At 47.3% G+C, this 20941-nt stretch overlaps 1 protein-coding gene across 2 annotated transcripts; it reads left to right on the top strand.

The window, feature by feature from the left end:
- The first annotated feature begins 92 nt into the window (after window positions 1–92).
- On the top strand, window positions 93–20799 carry LOC134521725 (cullin-associated NEDD8-dissociated protein 1-like). Of its 2 annotated transcripts, none has more exons than XM_063348554.1 (15): window positions 93–383; window positions 2794–2937; window positions 6505–6659; window positions 8428–8551; window positions 9197–9453; window positions 10056–10161; window positions 10844–10992; window positions 12199–12491; window positions 13841–13982; window positions 15215–16720; window positions 17082–17177; window positions 17831–18000; window positions 18117–18281; window positions 19031–19138; window positions 19353–20799. In XM_063348554.1, exons 1-15 carry the CDS (start codon window positions 316–318, stop codon window positions 19578–19580), a joined length of 3711 nt encoding a protein of 1236 aa, XP_063204624.1. In that variant the 5' UTR covers window positions 93–315; the 3' UTR covers window positions 19581–20799. The 2 variants fall into 2 exon arrangements, with proteins under 2 accessions (XP_063204624.1, XP_063204625.1); XM_063348555.1 differs by lacking the exon at window positions 93–383 and adding an exon at window positions 3603–3674 and having other exon boundaries at window positions 2804–2937.
- The last annotated feature ends 142 nt before the right edge of the window (window positions 20800–20941 follow it).

Genomic DNA, 20941 nt, shown 5'->3' with positions numbered 1-20941 from the left:
CTGCCCGCCCCACCTGCCCTGCCCTGCCCTGCCCTGCCCGCGGCTCTCGGCCGGGCCGCACTTTGTGCGACGGGACAGAGACCGGCCGAGCCCGGAGAAACCACCCGCCGTTGCCCGTCGGGCCCCGCCGGCAGGGGCCGCCCGCCCCGCCCCGTTGCCGGCCGGCGGGGCCCCTCCCGGCAGCCCTGGTCCCGGCCCGCCGCCTCGGGGGGGCGCCCGGCCGGCGGCGGGCTGAGGGGAGCGGGCGGCGGCGGCGCGACCCCGGCCCCTGCGCCCGCCGCCATCTTCCCGCGCAGCCCCGCCGCCGCTGCCGCCATGGCCAGCGTCTCCTACCACATCTCCAGCCTGCTGGAGAAGATGACCTCCACCGACAAGGACTTCAGGTGGGGGCCCGCCGCCCCCGGCGCGGCACGGGGCATGCGGGCGGTAGCCGCCGGGGGCGGCGCTGGGGGATCCTGGGGGGCTGCATAGGCGGGGGCTTCGCACTGCGGGGGGGTCCCGTCGCACAGGATCCACCTGGCACTGGGGTGTCCCTTCCCACTGCGGGGTCCCTCTGTGTCAGGAGCAGGCACGGTGCCCTCGACCCTGCTGGCGGGTAAAATCCAAGTGCAGGATGTTTCTGTACCAGAGGAATTAATCAGTTTATTTACAGCATTCCGAGCCCGCTGTCCCCCTCCGGCTGAGGGGGCAATGCAGAGGAGCCAGCACCGTTCCCCTCCCGTGCCCGGGTTGCTGTGTAATGAGAGTGAACGAGCAAGCAAAGTGGAAGGGGCAATGAGTCTTAACAGCTACACTTTAAGTCCTTATTTATTTTGCAAATAGAGGAACATCGCAGCAAAAACGCTGAAATGCTTCTTAGTTTGTTTTTCCGCTAGAAGGTTAGCTGGTCGGTGCGTTAAGAGGGCTGAGAGATGCCGTCTGAGCAGCCCTGTCACCCGGGTGATGGACGCTGCAGATACTGACAGCTCACGTTGCTTTGAGAACTGTTTCTGTGCAATGGGAAAATGCGGCTCCCTAACAGCGCTCGGAATGCTTTTATTCCCTTCGTGTATGTCAGCAGAAAACATAGACATCTTTGTAGGGTAGGGGCTAGATACTTAAGGCGCTCCATAAAAAAATAGTTAAAACTAACAAGTATGAAAGATTTCACCCATGAGCGTATCGTTCTCTCACTATCAACCTGGAAGGTAATGTTTGTGCCAGACGTGGCATTTTGAGGTCTTTTAGAAGAGAGGGGTTAGTAATATCCTAAAAGTAGGTTGATTTTTGCAAAGGCTGCTGATGTTTTTCTGATGTTAAAATAGGTACTTTTTGAAGAAGTCAGTAATGATGTAGTTGCACAAACACTTTGTTCAAAGAATTCACAGTTAATACTCCAAACAGGAGTAAGTGTCATGTTATAGAGGTATTCCAGGGCCATTTCCTCCCAGCTCATGGTCAAACCCGAGCCCGTGGTCTCTTTTCAGTTGCACGGCCAGTTACAGGACCACGTTTCAGCGGCTTCCCTCCCACAGATGGACCCGTGAGCCGGTGCCCAAGGCCCCGTGGGCAGCACGGCTGCAGGTAGCAAGGCAAAAGCTGGGTATGTTGCCGTGGAAGACTCTGCTCAGGCTGTGGCCATAATTGGTCATGCTTGTGCTGCGCAGTCGTGGAGCTGCAAGCGCAGCTTAATAGCTCTCACGGAATCCAAAATAGATGGCATATTGTTAACATTAATGGGCAGAGTGCTCTGTTTTTCTCATTTTGGCTTTCTGGCTGGCTATCTAACAGTCCCTTGTTCCAGATGTATCTAGTTGCTACTCAAGAACGGGCTTGAGATCGAAGACACAAACGTTGCCCCGGTACAGGAGAGCTCCTACATGCTGAATGAATTACATCAGAGCCTAATTTAAAATGGAGGTGTCATTTGGTAAATGGGAGGGAGGGGATTCTCTGTGGTTCCTTTTAGACGTCCACCCCTGTGCCAGGGCTAACATTAGTAAGGAGCTGATGTATGATAACCACACTTACATTTCTCAGAACCTCAGACTTCTATACTAGCACCTTTTACGTTTCCTGCTCCCAGGGAAAGAGATACTTTCCAGAACTTTTCAATATCCATTTTGACATTGTTCCTGTTTAGAAAATTAATTGACAAACAGTCAGCTGTGAGTTTGGTTTCCCTCTAAGCTGGAATGATAAATATTTGCTTGGTTTTGCTCATAGTAATCTAAATACAGCCTAGGGAACTTCTAAGGTATAGTTTGCATGGAGTTGTGACTTTAATTTTTGAGCTTGATAGGCCTTCCTCATGTGTGGAATCATGCTATCAGTGCTAAATAAGCCAGAAAGAACACAGCCAGGTGCAGTCTTAGAAACCTAGACTGGTTTTCCTAGGCCTGGCAATTGGTGGAAGAAACCCCCGTGTTTTTTTCCAGCGTAGTTAACTGTCTTGATTTAGTCACTGAGAAAGAATACCCAAGCTGGGTCCCACAGTGACAATTTTAGAGTTTTAGCTTACTCCATTCCTGTTACGTATTTGAAGGAGAGAAGAGAATGTATATTTCTCATTTTCACAGATTCCTTAGCTAAAGCCTTTTCACCAGCCATCTCTATCAGAGTTTTTCTCTTGTAAGACGGTAATAAGTCTTTTTACATCATTTTTCGGTATGGTGTAAAGGATTGTAGATTACTCTTTGAAAGTGTGTTTTCATACGAGCACTAATTGTCAAATTTCATTGTCCAAAGCAGTGCGAAGGAAATGCATTTGTGCCTGTGTATCAGCCAATACACTTTTGCTATATGTTCTTTCAGGTTTATGGCCACCAACGACCTGATGATGGAACTGCAGAAAGATTCGATAAAACTAGATGAAGACAGTGAGAAAAAAGTTGTGAAAATGCTTTTGAAATTGCTAGAGGACAAAAACGGGGAAGTACAGAACCTCGCTGTCAAGTGGTAAGAGCCTCAGCAGTAATCACCTTATTCCTTGGCAATAATAAAGCTGGCACAGGCCGCAGAGGGTGCATTAGTCTGGAGCCTGCCCCTGCAGCGTTGGCAGCTCACTCAGACCTCCCTTTGCAGGGGCTTTCCCTCTGCGCCGGGCACAGCAGTCTCTTTCTCTGTTGATATTCAGAGAGCGTGAGCATACAGATATCTTTGTAGAAGCAGTAGGTGATTTTGGAAGTAGTTCAGTGTTTGTATTGTGAATCTTACCATATTAAAAGTAGCGTGCCTAAGATTTTATTTCTTCAGAGAGAAGCCCAGTTTGAAATTTTGGTCACCAAGTTCCTCTCATTTCTCGGGCTTTGAAATCCAGTGCTGAATTTCCCAGTGGTCCTGTCTTTGATAGAGATGGTACGAAACATGTATAGCCCTTCAAAAATGGCATTTGAACTTCAGGTCCGAATCCTACTCTTCGAGGGCATTTTCATTAAAGTTTATAATGCACTTGGTTTTTTTCCCTGCTTTGACTCTTATGTGTAGCCTGTGCAGTTGCTTTGCCTTTGACTGTTTCAATATTTTTTTAATGCAAATGGAAAAGGCAGAAGGTTCCTTTATTACTGAATCATCTGGTGAATGATCCTACTGCTGACATGTTCTTTCCTGTCTCTTTCCCCCAGCATGTCTAAATGGGAGTGTTCATTCTAGAAATGAAATTGAATGGGTCAGTTCACGCACAGGGCTCCAGAAAGGTGGGCCATTTAAAGACAACTTTGGGTTCCTGTATTTTTTCCTACTGTGGACCTTATTCATATTCACTTCTTCTTACCCACATATTGCTTCTATCCCTGTACTTTCCCTGTGAGCTTTGGCCCTTTTTGATTCCCACTGTCCTGACTTTTTCTGGCCCTTTTCCTGTCTCTGCCTGCTTTGGGTTTATTTATTCTGTTTTTTAAAGCAAAATGGTTGGGCACTGAATGGTTGCCTGTTTATCTATGGTTGTGTTAGCAATAAGTCCATGCTCGTTAACAGTCTCTCGTTCGTCCAGAATGTCATAATTAGAAGGCCTCCAAATGGAACCGGTAATATTTCCTTTTCATACTTAAGGGGGTCCTTACAACAGTTAATGTCCAGTCAGTTATTCCCAGCCAGGTGGCAAGGGTCAAGTCTCTGAGTAGGAGAAATGGGATGTTTGAAGGACACTAGCAGTTGGATTAGGCCGAAGTGTGGATATGTGCAGCCCCCATCAGGGTTCAGGAGTAAGATAGGAAACTACTGAGAGATCTTGCAGTTGATTTTATCATCTAAAATTATCCCAGAGATTTCATCATTCCTCTGAAGAAATAAGATGAAACACTGCGCATACAGTGCTTGTTGAGCATGCTGTCAGGGGTAATTGTGCTGTGCCAGCAGGGAGACAGCGACCTGTGCGTGGGTGTTCCATACTGTTTGCATTACTGGAGCTATGCCAAAAAGAAGAGAGAAAAAGAAGGCAGAAGATGCATTTTAGTGTGAGGATTTTATAAACTGTGTCCAGCAGTAAACAGTGTAGAGTGCTAGCACCATGTCTTCTCATACAAGCTCTTAAGAAAATGTAAATCATCAAGGCCAATATTTTGACGATCCTGTTCAGCTCCCACTGAAGTCAGGGCCTTTTAGCACGGACTGTCAGGAGCAGAACTGCTCCTGTGTGTAAGCTTCGGTGAAAGAAGGGTATGTCAGAAGCCCTGCATGTCTCTGTCTCTTTCTGTACTCTATAGGCAACTGGTAGCTTTCCTTTTGAGCTTATGGATGCGTGGCACTGATGACAGTCCCCAGGGATCAGTGGCTATGCCTTATTATCATGCAGCATACAGAGCCAAAAACTCTAGTCCCTCTTTTCTATCTAACATGTGAAAAAAAAAAAACAGAAAAAAACTCCTAAGAGGCAGATTAGTCCTTTCCTTCACTCCATTTTCTGTTTTCACCTGGCTATGTGGACAGCCTACTGAGAGAGGAGAAGAAAAGAATTGCGAAACCTTCAGGAACAGGTTATTTAAATATATTTTTGCTCTGGAAGAGCAGCATGATGGTATTTTTGGAACCCTAGAGCCCCATTTAGAAAAATGGTTGTTCTGCACATGAATCACAGGAAGCTGTTCAATTCTCATACGCTTTTTGAACCCAAAGGAAAAGGTCTATATTATTCAGTTCAAATCATTCAGTTTTGACTAGTCCCCACAAGAAAGGGAACAAGGAAGCAGCGACTAACATTTTGTACCTGGTGCAGAAATTGGAGCACAGCCACATCACTGCTACAGCAGGTAGCTGCTGCTCTGCAAGGTGGTGTCGACTCATGGGAAATAGACCAGTACCTATAGCATCTGCCAGAAAGCTCTGTTCAGGCCCGGATCCTTCCAAAGTCATTTCTAGATTTGGGCGTGAAGAACTGCCTGGTGGTGTTGGTCTGCAAGCCAGGGCCCCAGTTCTTCCTCTGGGCAGACGGTTCAGCGGGAGAGGAGGGCTGGCGTAGCCACGGGGGCTTGGGCATGGATCTCTGCCGCGGGTGGGTCGTGGGGCCGTGGGTGAGCTCCCTCAACCTGTACAAGGGTGACATGTGGTTAGGATTGAAATTGGGCTCCAAGTATTTCCAGTGGATGTTCGCTAAAACAAGAAGATGGAATTTTCTATGCAGTATGATGTTTCCACTCATCTGTATTTGCTTCTCGTGAATGTTCTAGCAACCAGATATGCTGTCTGTGAAACAGCAATTTCTTAGTAGGGGATACAGAATATTCATGGAAAACAAATGCATTTTGAATTCATTAGCTTAATTCAAAGAGTTAAATGCAGCTGGTTAGGGAAGAAAAGCTGTAACATGTGACTTGCTGAAATACAGTTAATATTTACATTTTAGCTAGTTACCTTGTAGAGATGCAAAAATAAATAGTTGCAAACAAATGCTGACAAACACTATGCACAATTTTGAATACAAACTTACCATCAGGAAACATAGGTTGTTAACAGAAAGCTTTTCTAGTAATAATTTAAAAAGTAGTGCAGGGGAAAGGGAACAGTCTTCCCTCTGTTGTTATTCTGAGCCTTGGCTCAAGTAGAGGTTTTCACACACACAGCAGAGGGCAATAAGTAGCTAATTGCTTGTGAAAACCCATTTGGCATTTCCTCCTGCAAGTCAGTTTTTGATGGTTGGGTTGGTTTTGGTTTTTTTCCAAAACCTGACGGTCGATTTTACTGTTATGCTGTGTAACATGGTTGCAAATTGAAGTTCATTGTTTCATAATTTCTGAGCTGCTCCTTTCAGTAAGATCTTAATTGGCCTCGTGTTTGCAGTAGTTGATGTGAAATGTCCTCCTACAAATCTGATATGAAATCCACTGCAGTCTGATATAGAGTTAACTGAGGCAACAATGCAGGGTATGTAAATGTGGGGACACGACATGTGCTGCAGGATACCGGTACTCAATACTGATATTTTGGTAAACTTGGGGCTGAGCTGCCTTTAAGGAGTAAGCCTGAGCATCCTTTTTGATGGTTGAAAGCATCCCTCTTCCTCCTCATTCTGACTGACTTCTCCTCCCACAGTCTGGGCCCACTGGTTGGCAAAGTGAAGGAGTACCAGGTGGAAACCATTGTGGATACGCTGTGTACAAACATGTTATCAGACAAGGAACAGCTGCGGGATATCTCCAGCATTGGACTGAAAACAGTCATCTCCGAACTGCCACCAGCTTCTACAGGTAAAATGTCCATCCCTGTTTGTCAGACAGAGGCAATAGGGAGTCACAGCCTTTGGGAAACAGAGGAAAACGTGCAGTTCAGAGCCTAAAAGTTACAGATTCCTTATTCACCTGCTAGAGGAGGACAACTAGTGAAATAAGGAGGAGAGATAGTAGAAGCTGAGACACCAGTGTGATTAAAGATGGGATGAAATGAAAACTTGAGCTGCACACCCTGAGGATACTTAAATCTGAAACAGTATCTGAGTTCTTAGAGAAATCCATTTGAGTTTTACAGCAATCCTAAGGCATTCAGCGTGTGTCAAGATCCTGCTGTTGGGGCAGTCTGGCAAGGCTCTTGGTCTCCGTATCAGCAATGCCTCTACACTCTGCGGTGTCAGCAGCGCCAGCACTGCACCACCGCCTGTCCGCAGCCCGGCTGGATCAAGTCTTCCGGCTGCCACAGCTGCCCTGGCTGCTTCTCCTGCATTTGGAACTATGTATACCAAAAATGCAACAGCTATTCAGGAGATAACCTGAGGCTCCCAGAGATTTAAGTTTCCTCTGCAGCCGTCTCATGTATCCGTTGTTCCTCCATGGCGGGTGGCCGTGGCAGTGCTGCCAGGCTGCTGGATGTTAGGTTGGGAGGAGAACTAGCATTAGTATGCAAATACTTGCTGAATTCCTCTCTCAGTTTCTGCAAGATGTTAAGCTCTTGTGAACCATCCTTTCAGAATTCTTTATTTAACGTATATCACATGAACTGAAACTATTTTAGGGTAGCAACAGGTAAGTGATCTCCTCAAGGGCTGGGATTGACACTGTGTGGGTGGAAGGCAGCAAAAGCAGTGTGGGTTTGCTGCAAAATGGAGAGGTTGGACATCTCCCCCTGTACTTTCATCTCCCTGAGCCCCGCTCCGTGTGGTTGCTGTTGCTGTGGTGCTGCCTTGAGTAAAGGGAGGGTTTGAAATCATAGTCCAAGAAACAGCATGTGCCTGAGGCAGGCTCCTCTCAGAGCTGTACCACAGTTAATGATGCCCCTAATGATTTTGCGCTTCTGCTTTGTCTCTGTTGCATCACGAAGGCTCTTCAGAATGGTGTGGGAAGCAGTTGTCCCTTTCTTGGAAAGTTTTGTGAAATTTGAAGCTGTTTATGCTTTGCACTGACCCAACTGGGAAAAAGCCCACAACAAAAATCAGTGTTGGGGCAGACACATCCCAGCACGAAGACTAAACTGGTATCTAGACGTTGATCTGGACTGTAGGAAATGGAGCTTCTAGGCTGTGGTTGTAATCTCAACACATTCTTGAACCTGGGTTATGTATTATTTTGAGACAGATTCATCTAGTTCTACCCTTAAATTTCATCATGGAGCTGAGAAACAGTTTCTGTCAAGACCGCTCATTATCGAGAAGACCTCGATTTGTTGAAACTGAACATTTTCAAGTTAAAAACAGGAAAAAACATGCCAGAAACTTGCTACCCAGCTCTACCCCCTGCATTGCGTGGACCTGGGAGCTGCCTGAGAGACAGCCAGGGCGTTTTAGGGTGAAAGACACTCTCTGAGAAGAAAAGCTTCTTCCAAATAGTTAATGCATCATACCACAGAGGGAGGCACCTCGCTGTTTGCAGTGTGTATCCACCATCTCAAACGAAAGCTAGTTGACTGCTGTTCTGGTTAGCTCTCCCAGTGGTGATTGCCTTTATTAGCGTAGGAGGGATTGAATGGTTCTTAGCAGTAAGAAGACTTCTTTTTAACTGACAGTGGCAAAAAATCTCTCTGTTGCAGGCTCCACCATGACAGCAAATGTGTGCAAAAAGATCACAGCCCAGCTGACAGGAGCTATTGGCAAGCAGGAGGATGTATCTGTGCAGCTGGAGGCTCTTGACATCCTATCAGATATGCTGAGCAGGTACCAAAGGATTTCCTTCTGGCAGCTGTGTACGGCAGGGGGCTGCATGTATGCGTTTCCTTTTGATTGCTGTATTTTCCTAATCTTAATACGAGGAATTAAAAATAAAGGATTTGGTTTGGCTGGCACTGGGGAATATTTTAGCTGAGCAGATTCCCCAGCCAGGGATGAGGAAGACATGCTGAGCCTTTCTGTGCTGGGCAGTAGCGGTAATATTGGTGATGGATCCCACGGAGGCTCAGTTCAAACAAACGTAAGGAGGGAGAGGGCAAAGCAGGGAAGTTTATTTTAGCCCTGTGATCTGATTGCACATGGCTTTTTTTTCCCTGGCTGCCTCTGTCTCTTGTTACATAAGTCAGAGTGACAGTGTCATATGTCAACTGCATGCAGGAAATGATTGACAAACCCCCAGGTCATCCAGAAGGACACCATCAAAATCAAACTCCACCATGATGGAGACAAATAACCTTGCCCTGTGTTATAAGCCAGTGTTCAGACCAAAATGCCAAACCCGCCCTTTTTCTCTTCCTCCCTACAACATGCATGAAGTCTTGATAGCAGAAGGACTTTTACATTTTTTGCTGGCAAGAGGGCTTTTTCTCTGAGGCTTTGGCTTTCAACTTATGCTTGTTCTGTTGATTGCAGACTAGGGGGAACACTCTACTCTTTCCATTCCTCCATCCTGAACTGCCTCCTACCCCAGCTGACAAGCCCCAGGCTGGCAGTACGTAAAAGGGCCATCATTGCCTTGGGTCATCTTGTCTTGACCTGCAGTGGAAGCATCTTCTCAGAGCTCACAGAGCATCTACTCACCGAGCTGAAGAGGAATGAGTCTACTTCTACTACCAGGACGTACATTCAGTGTGTCGCTGGCATCAGTAGGCAGGCTGGACACCGCATAGGTAGGACGAGTAGCTTGAAACGACATTGGGAAACGTGCATGCATTTTAGAGCAGCTCCTTTTAGTAGTAAAACAAGTGCACTCGCTCTGTTCCTAATGTATTAGTGGCTTGTGCTTTGTGATTCCCTGTGTGGTCCTGACCTGGCTCTCTGATCTCCACTTGGAAGGACGGAGACATCAGAGTAACTGGCTGCCCTTCTGTAGTGAAGTGCCCTTCTGCCCTTTCATCTCAAGGTCTCGCAGCACTTCTGTGGTCTGAATTAACACCTCCATGAATTAGGTCAATGGATTCACCCTGCTTTAAATGAGAGGAGAAATGGAGGGCAGCATATTGCATTACTTGTCTAAAAGACCTGCCAGAGCTGAGATTAGGTCCTAGAAGATTTCTGATCACAGCTCTTTCCATGACTGAAATGCCAACAAGGGGCTGAAGACAGGGAGCAGGGTTCGTCTGCTGAAAATCCCTGCAAGCTGGACCATAATGTCCAGAGGAGGAATGCTCGCCAGGCACACAAAGGGAGTAGCAGATGGCTGAATTGCTGGCTGCTTGGATGAGTGAAGGTTGGAATGATTTTTCACTACTGCTTACTTTGCTTTTCCCAGGAGAACATCTGGAGAAGATAATTCCTCTGATTGTTCAGTACTGTAATGTGGAAGATGACGAGCTGAGAGAGTACTGCTTTCAGGCCTTCGAATCTTTTGTGAGAAGGTGAGTGCCCTTGAGGAACAACTGTGCACCATCTTGTGCATCAGTGTCTTCCTGGTGCAAATATCTGTATTTTCAGCATCCAGGGTTGAGTACCTTCCTACATGCATTTCTGTTGGGAAAGATAGTTCACAAATGAAATCTCGTCTTCACATGCAGAGTTGGGCTTAAGTTATGAGCTATTTTACCTCAACATGTGAGAGTGTGTTTCTGTATTGGTTTTACAGGAGTGGGAGTTTTCCTTGTCCTTGGAGGATTCCTCAGCAAGAGGGAACTGCCTTGCTCCTGGTGCATGGAGGGAGTGGGAGGCAGGAAGGGGGCTCAGGCAGAAGAGCTGCTGAGCTGCAGCTCTCCTGTTGTTTGGTCAAACGTTTACTGCTTGTCTTGGTAAAGGAGCTCTGCAGAGCTGCTGAGGTTTTCTCCCAGGAAGGGAGGATTCCACCAGCTGGTGATGGCAAAGTATTTATTTTTTTTTTCCTTACAGAAATCATTGCATCTTCCCCAGGGGAATGTGGTCTTGCTTTGTGCAGGAAGGAGCAGCTCTGGTTTAACTCATGTTGACAAAATGTTCATATAGTCTGTGAAGCATTTTGTGATATTTTTGAAATGAATTATAGTATTTGGATTTTTAAAATAGCTTAGTCTTTAATTTATTAACTCTTAGGGTTTATATTTCTCATGATAGGTGCCCAAAGGAAATGGACCCTCATATCCCTAATGTGATGGGGTTGTGTTTGAAGTACATCACCTTTGACCCCAACTACAACTATGATAATGAGGAGGAGGAAGAGGAGGAGATGATGGACACTGGAACTGGGGAAGATGAAGAGCAAGGTGCCTGCTTGTGAGGATGGCTGTGCTCAGCAGAACACTGGGTTAACATTTCTCCCCTTTCTGTTTTCTCACCCTCTCTGGTGTTACTTTTCAGATCTGCTTTGAGACATTCAGTACTTTTAAATTGGTCGGGTTTATTTACCAATGGTGATAATATAGCTGTATGCGCGATGTTGCAGCAGTCATTCGGAGTTTGTTAGTTTTACTTCTTTCTGACAAAGTCCTCAGATCTCTGCCTGCCTTAGGAGAAATGAAAACACTGAAACTTGAACTCTGAACCAGCTTAGTGGAGAGCTAGACCAAGGAAGCACTGCTTTTCCTGTGCCTGCTGATTGCAGGAGTTTCTTAGAGTACATCCAGCAAGTGTCGAGGCCTAACGCCTGGAAATCCTGAGGAGCAGCCACTCTGCCATCCTGTTTGTTGTGCTCCCAAAGGTACCGGGGCTGCCTGCAGCCTGCCAGGCAGACCTTGGACCCCTGCTCCAGCCAGCTGACTTCATATGCAAGGGTTGTTCTTCAAGGGGAGGCGTGAATGCTGTTGCTCTTGTCTGCTCTCTGGCTTGTCCGAACCTCAGGTGGTGACACCAAGTGTTTGAATGCAGCTGTAACACAGAATCCTCTCTGTCCTTGTAGTTTGTCTCTAGAAGGCTTAGGCTTATGTGGGAGAGATGGCCCTTTACTGGGGTCCTGACTGTGGCAGCTAAGAGCAAAAGTTAGAACACGTTCCCTTGAAGAAAGGAATTTTTGTTTACTTTCATACTAATTGGCGTAAGATCCTGGCCAGCTTCCTGGAGAATATGTTAAGTGTTCTGTCAATAACATAGTAAATTGTTACCCTGTTTTGTGCCATTCAGAAATTGCTAAGACAGATATTTACATATTTCTGGCTTTAAAATCTGGGAACCTCGTTCTGCCTTTGAAACAAAAGCCTTGATGCCTGAGATGAAGTGGCCAGTAAAGGCAGTAATGTTAAGGTTTATTCTCCATCAGCTGTTACTTGGAACAGAATAATCCAACACAAGGCAGCCCTGGGTCATATTGGCTGGTAACAACCTCTGTAGGGACAGGCTATTCTGGACAATTTCATGTTCCCAGATGTGTGTGTGTTACTGGCATCTGTCTGGGCAGCTGGAGAGGGAAGCTCTGGGGATAAAGTGATCCTCTAGCTCTGGTTTTCTCATAATGGTGCCCCTTGTTTTCTTTCCAGAAAGCGATGATGAGTACAGTGACGACGATGACATCAGCTGGAAGGTCCGCAGGTCTGCGGCAAAGTGCCTGGAAGCCATCGTCAGCAGCAGGCATGATCTCCTTCAGGACTTCTACAAAACTCTTTCCCCAGTCTTGATAAGCAGATTCAAAGAGAGGGAGGAGAATGTCAAAGCTGACATCTTCAGCGCTTATATCTCCTTGCTGAAGCAAACGCTGCCCATCCAGAGCTGGCTGCATGCTTCAGATGCCTCTGGCAAAGATGACATTCCCCTGACAATGCTTCAGAACCAGGTGCGTGAGATGATGTCGGGCTGGATTAAATCAGAAAGCAGTGAAGAGAAGTACATACCGTGCCACTGATGAATATGCCTAGTGGTTAAGCTTGAGAGCATAGCTAGCCGAAGAAGCAACCAGAGGGGACCAAGTCCTGAGGGGTGACCGTTTGCTGGTTCTCTCCCACCATTCCCAGGGAGAGGGTGCTGAGGCAGTGCAGGAGCACTGAGCTATCACCTGCGTTGCTCCCCTCTTCTAGCTCTGGCGCCTGTTTGCAGGCTGCGTATGGGACAGGTTAGCCTTTGGGTGAGCTGTCAGTCTGTTGTCTGATGGTTACTCCAGCTGCTGCTCAGGAAACTCGTCGAATACATCGTGGTAGAAGCGTGACAGAGTAAGCCATGGAAGCTCAGTAAGGTTTGGATCTGGACATTTGGCGGATGAGAGAATGCAACTGAGTCCACTATGGGAAAACAGCCAGTGGCTTCCAGGGTACTTGCTGTGGTTGTGCGCACAGTCAGCACGTCACTGCTGAGCAGACCAACGATAGTGGAAGCAATTTTCTGATGCACTGCTTTAATTCAGAAATATGCTGGAGTGGTTACAGTCAGAATAAGTGAGCCACGCGTGCTGATCAGGGCTCTGCCTTGCCCAGGATCCTTGCTAGCGCCGTGGTCCACACATGCCATTTTAGAAGAAGTCAAAAGAAACACTGGAAATAACCATGTTGTTAGAGAGTAGCATGACCATGAGAGCAGCTTTTTCTGGGCAGTGCTACTACTGACTAGTGAGTCCTTGAAGCAGGAGGGTTAAAATCCCTGCCAAAATGTAATTACATAAATGATTAATCATCTTGTATGTATGAGATATTTATTTAAATAACTTGCACCTTAGCCTTGTGATTTGTTTTTTGATGTCACTGAAACACTGTCAGGGCATCCAAGTTTAAATATGGTGATGGTGCTAGATCCTTAACCAGCAGACCAGGAAGGGATCATAAAACTCTGAGCTGTTTCATCAGTGTGTCCTGGTCTGATCATTTTGTTGTCTTTCTTTAAGCTTCTGGGTTAGGGGATATCACCAACTACAGGAAGGGCTGCTTAGGAGTCTGTAGAATAGGGAAAAGAATAACATCCCCTCCCACTTTTCTGTTCATGTATCTTTTCTTCATGTGCACTGTCCTGTAATCTATCCCAGGTCTGTTCTCTGGTGAACAGGTGGACTGTTCCTTGCTGTCCCACGCTTAGTTCTCTTGCTGTACTGTTGTGCCTCTGGCTCAGCTGAGCAAGCTGCTCTGGTAGCAAAGCTCTGTGCCCTAGAAGCTGGCACGACTGATGTGTTTCTTTCTGTTTTTCTTTTTCAAACTGCAGGTCCCCAACATCGTCAAGGCCTTGCACAAGCAGCTCAAAGAAAAGAGCATCAAATCAAGACAGGGTTGTTTCAGCCTCCTGACAGAACTGGCCAATGTTCTTCCCGGCTGCCTGGCAGATCACATTCCTGCACTAGTCCCTGGTAAACTTGTCCGTGGTCTGGGGTTAAGGAGCAGGGTTGGCTCAACCCATTCCTAACATGTGTGCTGCTTGCCTGCATGTTCCAGTTTTATTCCAGCATCAGGACATACATGTCGAGTTCTGTTCCATGTTGATGTGCTAAACAGCTCCCAGGTCAATCCTGGTTCCATCTACCACTGAAAGCCAGGATAAGAACATCAAATTCATTTCCACAGTCCCTCAAAGAGGTGCTTTTAGTGGGGAGCCTGTTCCAGCTTCCTTTGAAACTAGCTGGAATTATGCTGTTAGCCTGCTGAGACACGAGTGACATTTTCTTTTACAAAATGTAGTGGCATTTTAAAAATTATTTGTATTAACTGATTATTTAATTTGCACCGCCACATTTTTCTCTGAGCTTTCCTGCCGGTAGGTTCCTGAAGCATCCCACGCTGCCGAAAGGCTCATAATACTAAGGTCCTGCCTTTGCGTTTGATGTGACTTTATAGGAAATATATAAAACAGTCTCCTGTGATTGTCTCTGGGCCTCATCCATGCACCTCCTTCTTCTGAATTAAGAGATTGGTAAAAAACATTCAAACCAGGAATCAGGTGTGACTTCAGGGGTGGCAAGCAGTATTGTTGTCAGTGCTTCTCATTAAGTCTTCTCGGAAACATAAATGTCTGGCACAGAAACTGGACTTGGAAGTACCTCCTTTCTGCAAAGGCAGTCCATCTTTAATGGTCCCCAGTTACATTCCAGACAATACTAACAGAAATTGGACAACTAGGTAAACATAAAAGCCCTTGCTTCTTTTCTTTTTTTCTTAAAAAACTTCCCACAGAAGTATGATGGAAAAACTCAGGAAGGGGCATTCCTGCTGCTTGGAGTGCCTGTTGTTGAGACTAGGCTTTCCCAGTCTTAATTTCATGCCATTTTATCATACTTACTTGCACTTGACTAACCATCCCTTCTCGTCTCAGCCCAGGATGACTTTTCACATTACGTTTTTAATAGCCAGCCATCCAGGACCGCTACAAAGAGCAGTTATGTCTGAGTTGCCACTTCACGGAAAGCAGAAAGGCGTCAAGGAGAGTAGCACTCTTCCATGGCACATATCTTTTGTCTGGGGAAGAGGAAAGGAAGAAAATGGATTCTAATTGTGCCCGTTTTTGGAGGGGAGGATTTTACCATCAAGTTTGGTAAAAAACACTTGATGAAATAAGACTGCAGTCATTCTTGTCTCTTCTGCACAGGTATTGTTTTCTCCTTGGCCGATAAATCCAGCTCCTCCAACATGAGGATCGATACACTGTCTTTCCTTCATGTTCTTCTTTGCAACCACCAGCCGGAGGTGTTTCATCCTCATATCAAAAGCCTGTTACCTCCTGTCGTGACCTGTATTGGAGACCCCTTTTATAAGATCACTGCAGAAGCTCTACTGGTTACTCAGCAGCTTGTGAAAGTTATCAGGCCTTTGGACACATCTTGCACTTTTGATGCCAAGCCCTACGTGAAGGATCTTTTCCCTGGTACTCTGAAGCGACTGAAGGCAGCTGACATCGACCAGGAGGTGAAAGAGCGTGCAATCTCCTGCATGGGACAAATTATTTACAATCTGGGAGACCATTTAAGCACTGATCTCCAGCCAACCTTGAAGATATTTCTGGAGAGGCTCAAAAATGAAATCACCAGATTGACAACAGTCAAAGCATTAACCTTAATTGCTAATTCTCCACTTAAAATAGATTTGAGACCCATTCTGGGGGAAGGCTTCCCCATTCTAGCTTCCTTCTTGAGAAAGAATCAACGTGCCTTGAAGCTGAGCACTCTGACCGCTCTGGACATCCTGGTGAAGAACTACAGTGACAGCCTCAAGCCTGCCATGATCGAGTCTGTCCTAACGGAGCTCCCCGCTTTAATTACTGAAAATGACATGCATGTTTCCCAGGTGGCTATTGTGTTCCTTACCACGTTAGCTAAGGTTTATCCATCTTGCATCTCTAAGATCAGCGGTTCAGTTCTTGCTGAAATCTTTCAGCTTGTCCACTCACCTTTGCTCCAAGGAGGGGCGCTGAACGCCATCATAGACTTCTTCCAGGCTCTGGTTCTGACCAAGACGGCCACTATGGGTTACTCGGAGCTGATGAAGCAGCTGACTGCGCCTATTTACTCCTCAGGTTCAGCCGGGGCATCGGTGACGTTACACAAACAGGCATATTACTCTGTCGCAAAGTGCGTGGCGGCTCTTTCCTCAGCCTGCCCAAAGGAAGCCGCTGCCATAGTGAACCAGTTTATTCAGGATGTGAAAAACCCCAAGTCCAGCTCTGCTGTTAAAGTGCTGGCTTTCCTTTCACTGGCAGAGATGGGGCGCACCACGAACCTCAGTGCTCAGAGAGAGCTCAAAACCGTCATCCTGGAAGCATTCACTTCTCCCAGCGAAGAGGTGAAATCCGCTGCTTCCTATGCATTGGGGAACATCAGTGTTGGGAATCTTAAGGAGTATCTTCCCTTCATGCTGAAAGAGATCGGAAGCCAGCCCAAGAGACAGTACCTCCTGCTGCACTCTCTAAAGGAGGTCATCAGCTCCTCCCCGGCGGATGGCCTTAAACCTTATGTGGAGGATATTTGGGCTCTGCTTTTCAAGCACTGTGAGTGCACAGAGGAGGGGACGCGCAATGTGGTGGCTGAATGCCTGGGGAAGCTGACTTTGGTGAATCCTTCTGAGCTGCTGCCCCGGCTGAAAAAACAGCTCTCCTCAGGTAATGGGAAGGGCGATGCTGAGAGTGGGGAAATGCCTGCTTTTGTTGGAAAGTCCTCTTGTGAACTGCTGGTGGGTATGGCAGGGAGCAAAGCCAGGCTGCTGACAAGGGGGATCTCTGCAAGGGGGCTGAGAGGAGCGCTGGTTAGCACGGAGGGCAGGAGCGTGTTAGGAACAGGGAGTGCACATGGAGATTGTGCGGGAGCAGGATTTAAACAGGAGGTTGTTAAGACAAATGCTCCGTTCATTTTTCTCTTTGAGGCATCTGTAATGTGACCAAGAGCAGAATATGTACCACAGAGTTACAGCAATGATTTTTTCTCTTGATCTTTCACTGTTTTTTCTTTCCATTTTCATGGCAGATTCCCCACATGCCCGGAGCACGGTGGTAACTGCAGTCAAATTCACGATTGCAGACCAGCCTCAGGCTATCGATGCTCTCCTGAAAGGCTGCATAGGTAGGCTGGTACGAACAGCAGTGGGAGCTGGGAACTTGAGATGTTAGGCATCGTTAGCAGCTCAGGGGTTTTTCACACCTATGTGAACCTCATCCAGTCCAGTTGGGTTTTGTCTGTGTTTCGCTGCTTTTGGGATTAAAGAGCATCGCTGTCACGTGAGTCCTTGTTAAATGCTCTGATGCCCTTCTCTTGGGCGTGCTCCATTGGTGACAGTTTTTTAGGGAGCGTAAGTTCCTTCTGCGTTTAAACTTATGTTTCAAGCATCTCATGACAACGATCTTGGAAAATATAACCTACATTAAAGGGGTCTTATGTCTAGGGAGGCTACATCTCAGGTTGTATAAAACTGGGCCTTCTGTTGCAGAGAAGTCGGAGCAGATGAGATCTAAGCAAGAAACAAACAAAACCCAATGTCCTTGAATACCAAAGCTTCTGATTTGACTTTATGATAAGGTAGCTAGAATCATGTGGTTTGTTTTTATGCCCAAATGCAAGAAATCATGTTTCTTCCATTTACTATATCCCGAATGAAGGGAGGGAAAGCACCTTGAATGTCTCTGTTAGACTGTGCCCCTATTTTACCATAGGTGCTTTCATAACCAGGTTCCTTGAAAAAACACTGCAGCAAGACTGACTGTGCTCTTATCCCACAGGTGACTTCTTAAAAACTCTTCAGGATCCAGACCTGAATGTTCGACGTGTGGCTTTAGCCATGTTTAATTCTGCTGCTCACAACAAGCCTTCTTTAATCCGAGATTTACTAAATGCAGTTCTCCCCAGCCTGTATAACGAAACGAAGGTCAGGAGGGAACTCATCCGGGAGGTATGTCATTACTTCAGCTTGAGTGCAATACGGCAGCGACTCTGTGTGTGAAGCTGAGATGAAGCTGTCACCCTGTCTGCTGTTAGGTGACAGCTGTATTTTTTCTCTTGTTTAAGGTAGAAATGGGGCCATTCAAGCACACAGTGGATGATGGCCTTGACGTGAGGAAAGCTGCTTTTGAGTGCATGTACACGCTGCTGGAAAGCTGCCTTGACCGACTGGATATCTACGAGTACCTGAACCACGTGGAGGACGGACTGAAGGATCACTATGACATTCGGGTAATGACGTGCTGTCACTGCTGAGGGTGGTGATGTCACTGATGTTATTCGTTCTCTGGGGGCCTGGGCTTGAATTGAGCTGATGCCTCGCCACAGCACAGGGTGCCCCTGCCGTGGTGTTTCCTGTTCTCTGCAGCTGCTGCAGCCTTTCATCTGACATGGTTTAGCTCTAGTTTGACCATGGTGGCCTTGAAAATGCAACCCTCATGTACCTGGTTTTGCAGGAAATTTATCAAAGCCTAAAATAAGTTCCTTCTGTGTTTAAACTTACGATTGTCACTTGCTCAGTGTGGCCAGTGACACTATATTTAAAAAAAATTGAGCATTGTCATTGTTGATGGCCTCATGGCTTAATAGGAAGCACTACATTGTTTTCATACTATTATTTGATTTAGCCCCACGTAGACGTGGGTACAGCAAAGGCACCATCCCCGTGCTGAGCGTTGGCATTTCTCTAAAGGCTGTCAGCCCTTCACAGACATGCGGGAGCAGGGCACCGCACGCTCCTGGGACCAGTGCCCAGCTGGGCAGCTCCAGTACGTGGGCTGCCAGCGGCTGCGTTTCCAGCGGGACCGAAGCTCTTAGGAAAACCCCTTGCACAAGTGCAAAGAGACGCCACCGTGTGGGAACAGCGGGACCCCACAGGGCGAGCGAGCACAGGGGCTTCGGCAGCGGATGCGCGCTCAGAGCCTGGGGGATCGCAGGGTGCAGTGGAGCAACGCCTGGTTTATTGTTCCTCCTGTGTCTAGATGCTGACTTTCATAATGTTGGCTCGGCTGTCCACGCTCTGTCCCAGCGCCGTGCTGCAGCGGCTCGAGCGACTGATTGAGCCACTCCGGGCAACTTGCTCTACCAAGGTGAGATTAGGCAGAGTGCGAGGCACTGGGGGGGTCCCGCCACAAAGCCACCTGGCCGTTAGCCTCCTCCCTCCCTGCTTCTGAGCAGCCTGCTCCCCACACTCCTCCGCGAGAAAGTGATCTGCTTGTCTCCATCCCTGCTGGCGTGCCTGGCTCTCTGTGCCTCTACTGTCTTTTCTGAATGCCAACTAAAAACGGTGCTTTGGATTTGTAGGTAAAAGCCGGTTCTGTGAAACAGGAGTTTGAGAAGCAGGATGAACTGAAGCGATCTGCCATGAGAGCCGTAGCTGCTCTCCTCACCATCCCTGAAGTAGAGAAAAGTCCAGCAATGGCAGAGTTTTCGTCTCAGATCAGATCCAATCCTGAGATGGCGTCACTTTTTGAGAGCATTCAGAAAGATTCTGCATCCCTGCCCACCTCAGAGTCAATGGACATGAGCTAAGCGAGATCTGCCCCTTTCCTGCCCCACCTTCTCACCCTCGCGATGCACTCGCCCAGCCGAGTCGCCAAGACGGGACAGGGGAGGATGCCACCAAGCTGGACTCCACTGCGACAGCCACTTGCACGTCACCAGGTGCCAACAGCAGAAAAGGGCTGGTTCCAGCTGCACTTGCATCAGACACCTCCTGACGAGATGTGTGAGAAGGGAAACGCGTCCTTGTGTAGGGGAGGGGTTGGATTACGAGTATTCTGACTTTTCAGCAAGTTTTTAAGGGGCGTACATAGCAATCGAGTGTGGTTCCATGAAAAATGGAAACTGCTTCCTGAAATATTTCCTTACTGCAGTAGAAAGAAAAATAGTTTAAAACTTTTTTTTTTAAATGTCTGCACGTGCACTTTCTACCCCAGATTGCCTGAAGAATGTATTTATATTGTTTCACTAAATAACATGGCTAAAAATTAGAAGTTGGGTATTTAATCAGGGGCGAGCATCGTAACTATAGGCCCCGTTTCACAGGGGAGAGTTGCATCAGCCGAGCTGCAGAGGCTGCGCGGGGGCCGTTTGTTCCTGGGCTGCCCAGCTTTCCACCCAGGGCTCGGTTCACGTTCAGTGTTTTTGTTTCAGGCCACCCTGCTTGACTTCCACTTTTATGGTTTTCACTGCAAAATACCTCAACCAGCCATCTTCCAAAATAGAGAATTGTTATTGGATTGCATTTCAGTATCAAACCTTACACTAAACTTTTCTCTGCTTTAGCCGCTGGCTTACCTTTCCCCCTCCCACTGTGCCTGTGCTGAGCCACCCGCCAAAGGCACGGAGCTGCACTGAGCGCTGAACCGCAGCAGAGGCCTGCGGGGAAGCTGGTACTCAGGTTTTAGTGCCACAGAAGTGAGAGGGGAAAGGCACCAGCCACAGGTACAAGCACACAAGCGGCCCACGCTGACCCTGTGTCATTTGAAAACTTACCTGATAGTGACTGTTGTGTTCAAATCCTGCCTTGCACAGGGGAAAAAGCCTTAAGAGACAGAGAGGATGTAACAGCAAAGGAGAGAACAAGGCCACCACGCCGCACTTCCAGTAGCCATGGAGCTGTTATTTTTTTCAGCGTTTCATTTTTCCTTTTTTGACAGAGTGGTTGATGTGAAAAATATTTATAGTGCTGTGTGAAAGAACATCCCTTCTGTTTGAGTGGTATGAAAAATAAAAATGTACTTGTGAAGCTGCGCGTGCTCCCGCCTTCGTTAGCTATCACAGCGACATCACAAATCACTACCACGAGCAAGTGCGCTGCTGTGAGTCCTCCCCCGGAGAGCCAGGCTCATGCCGCAGCCCCGGACCCACTCCACCTGCACGTGGGCACT

Source organism: Chroicocephalus ridibundus, chromosome 10, assembly GCF_963924245.1.
Source record: "Chroicocephalus ridibundus chromosome 10, bChrRid1.1, whole genome shotgun sequence".
Taxonomy (NCBI): Eukaryota; Metazoa; Chordata; class Aves; order Charadriiformes; family Laridae; genus Chroicocephalus; species Chroicocephalus ridibundus.
The sequence above is the reverse complement of the archived record's forward strand: the minus strand, read 5'-3'. Positions and strand labels throughout refer to the sequence as shown.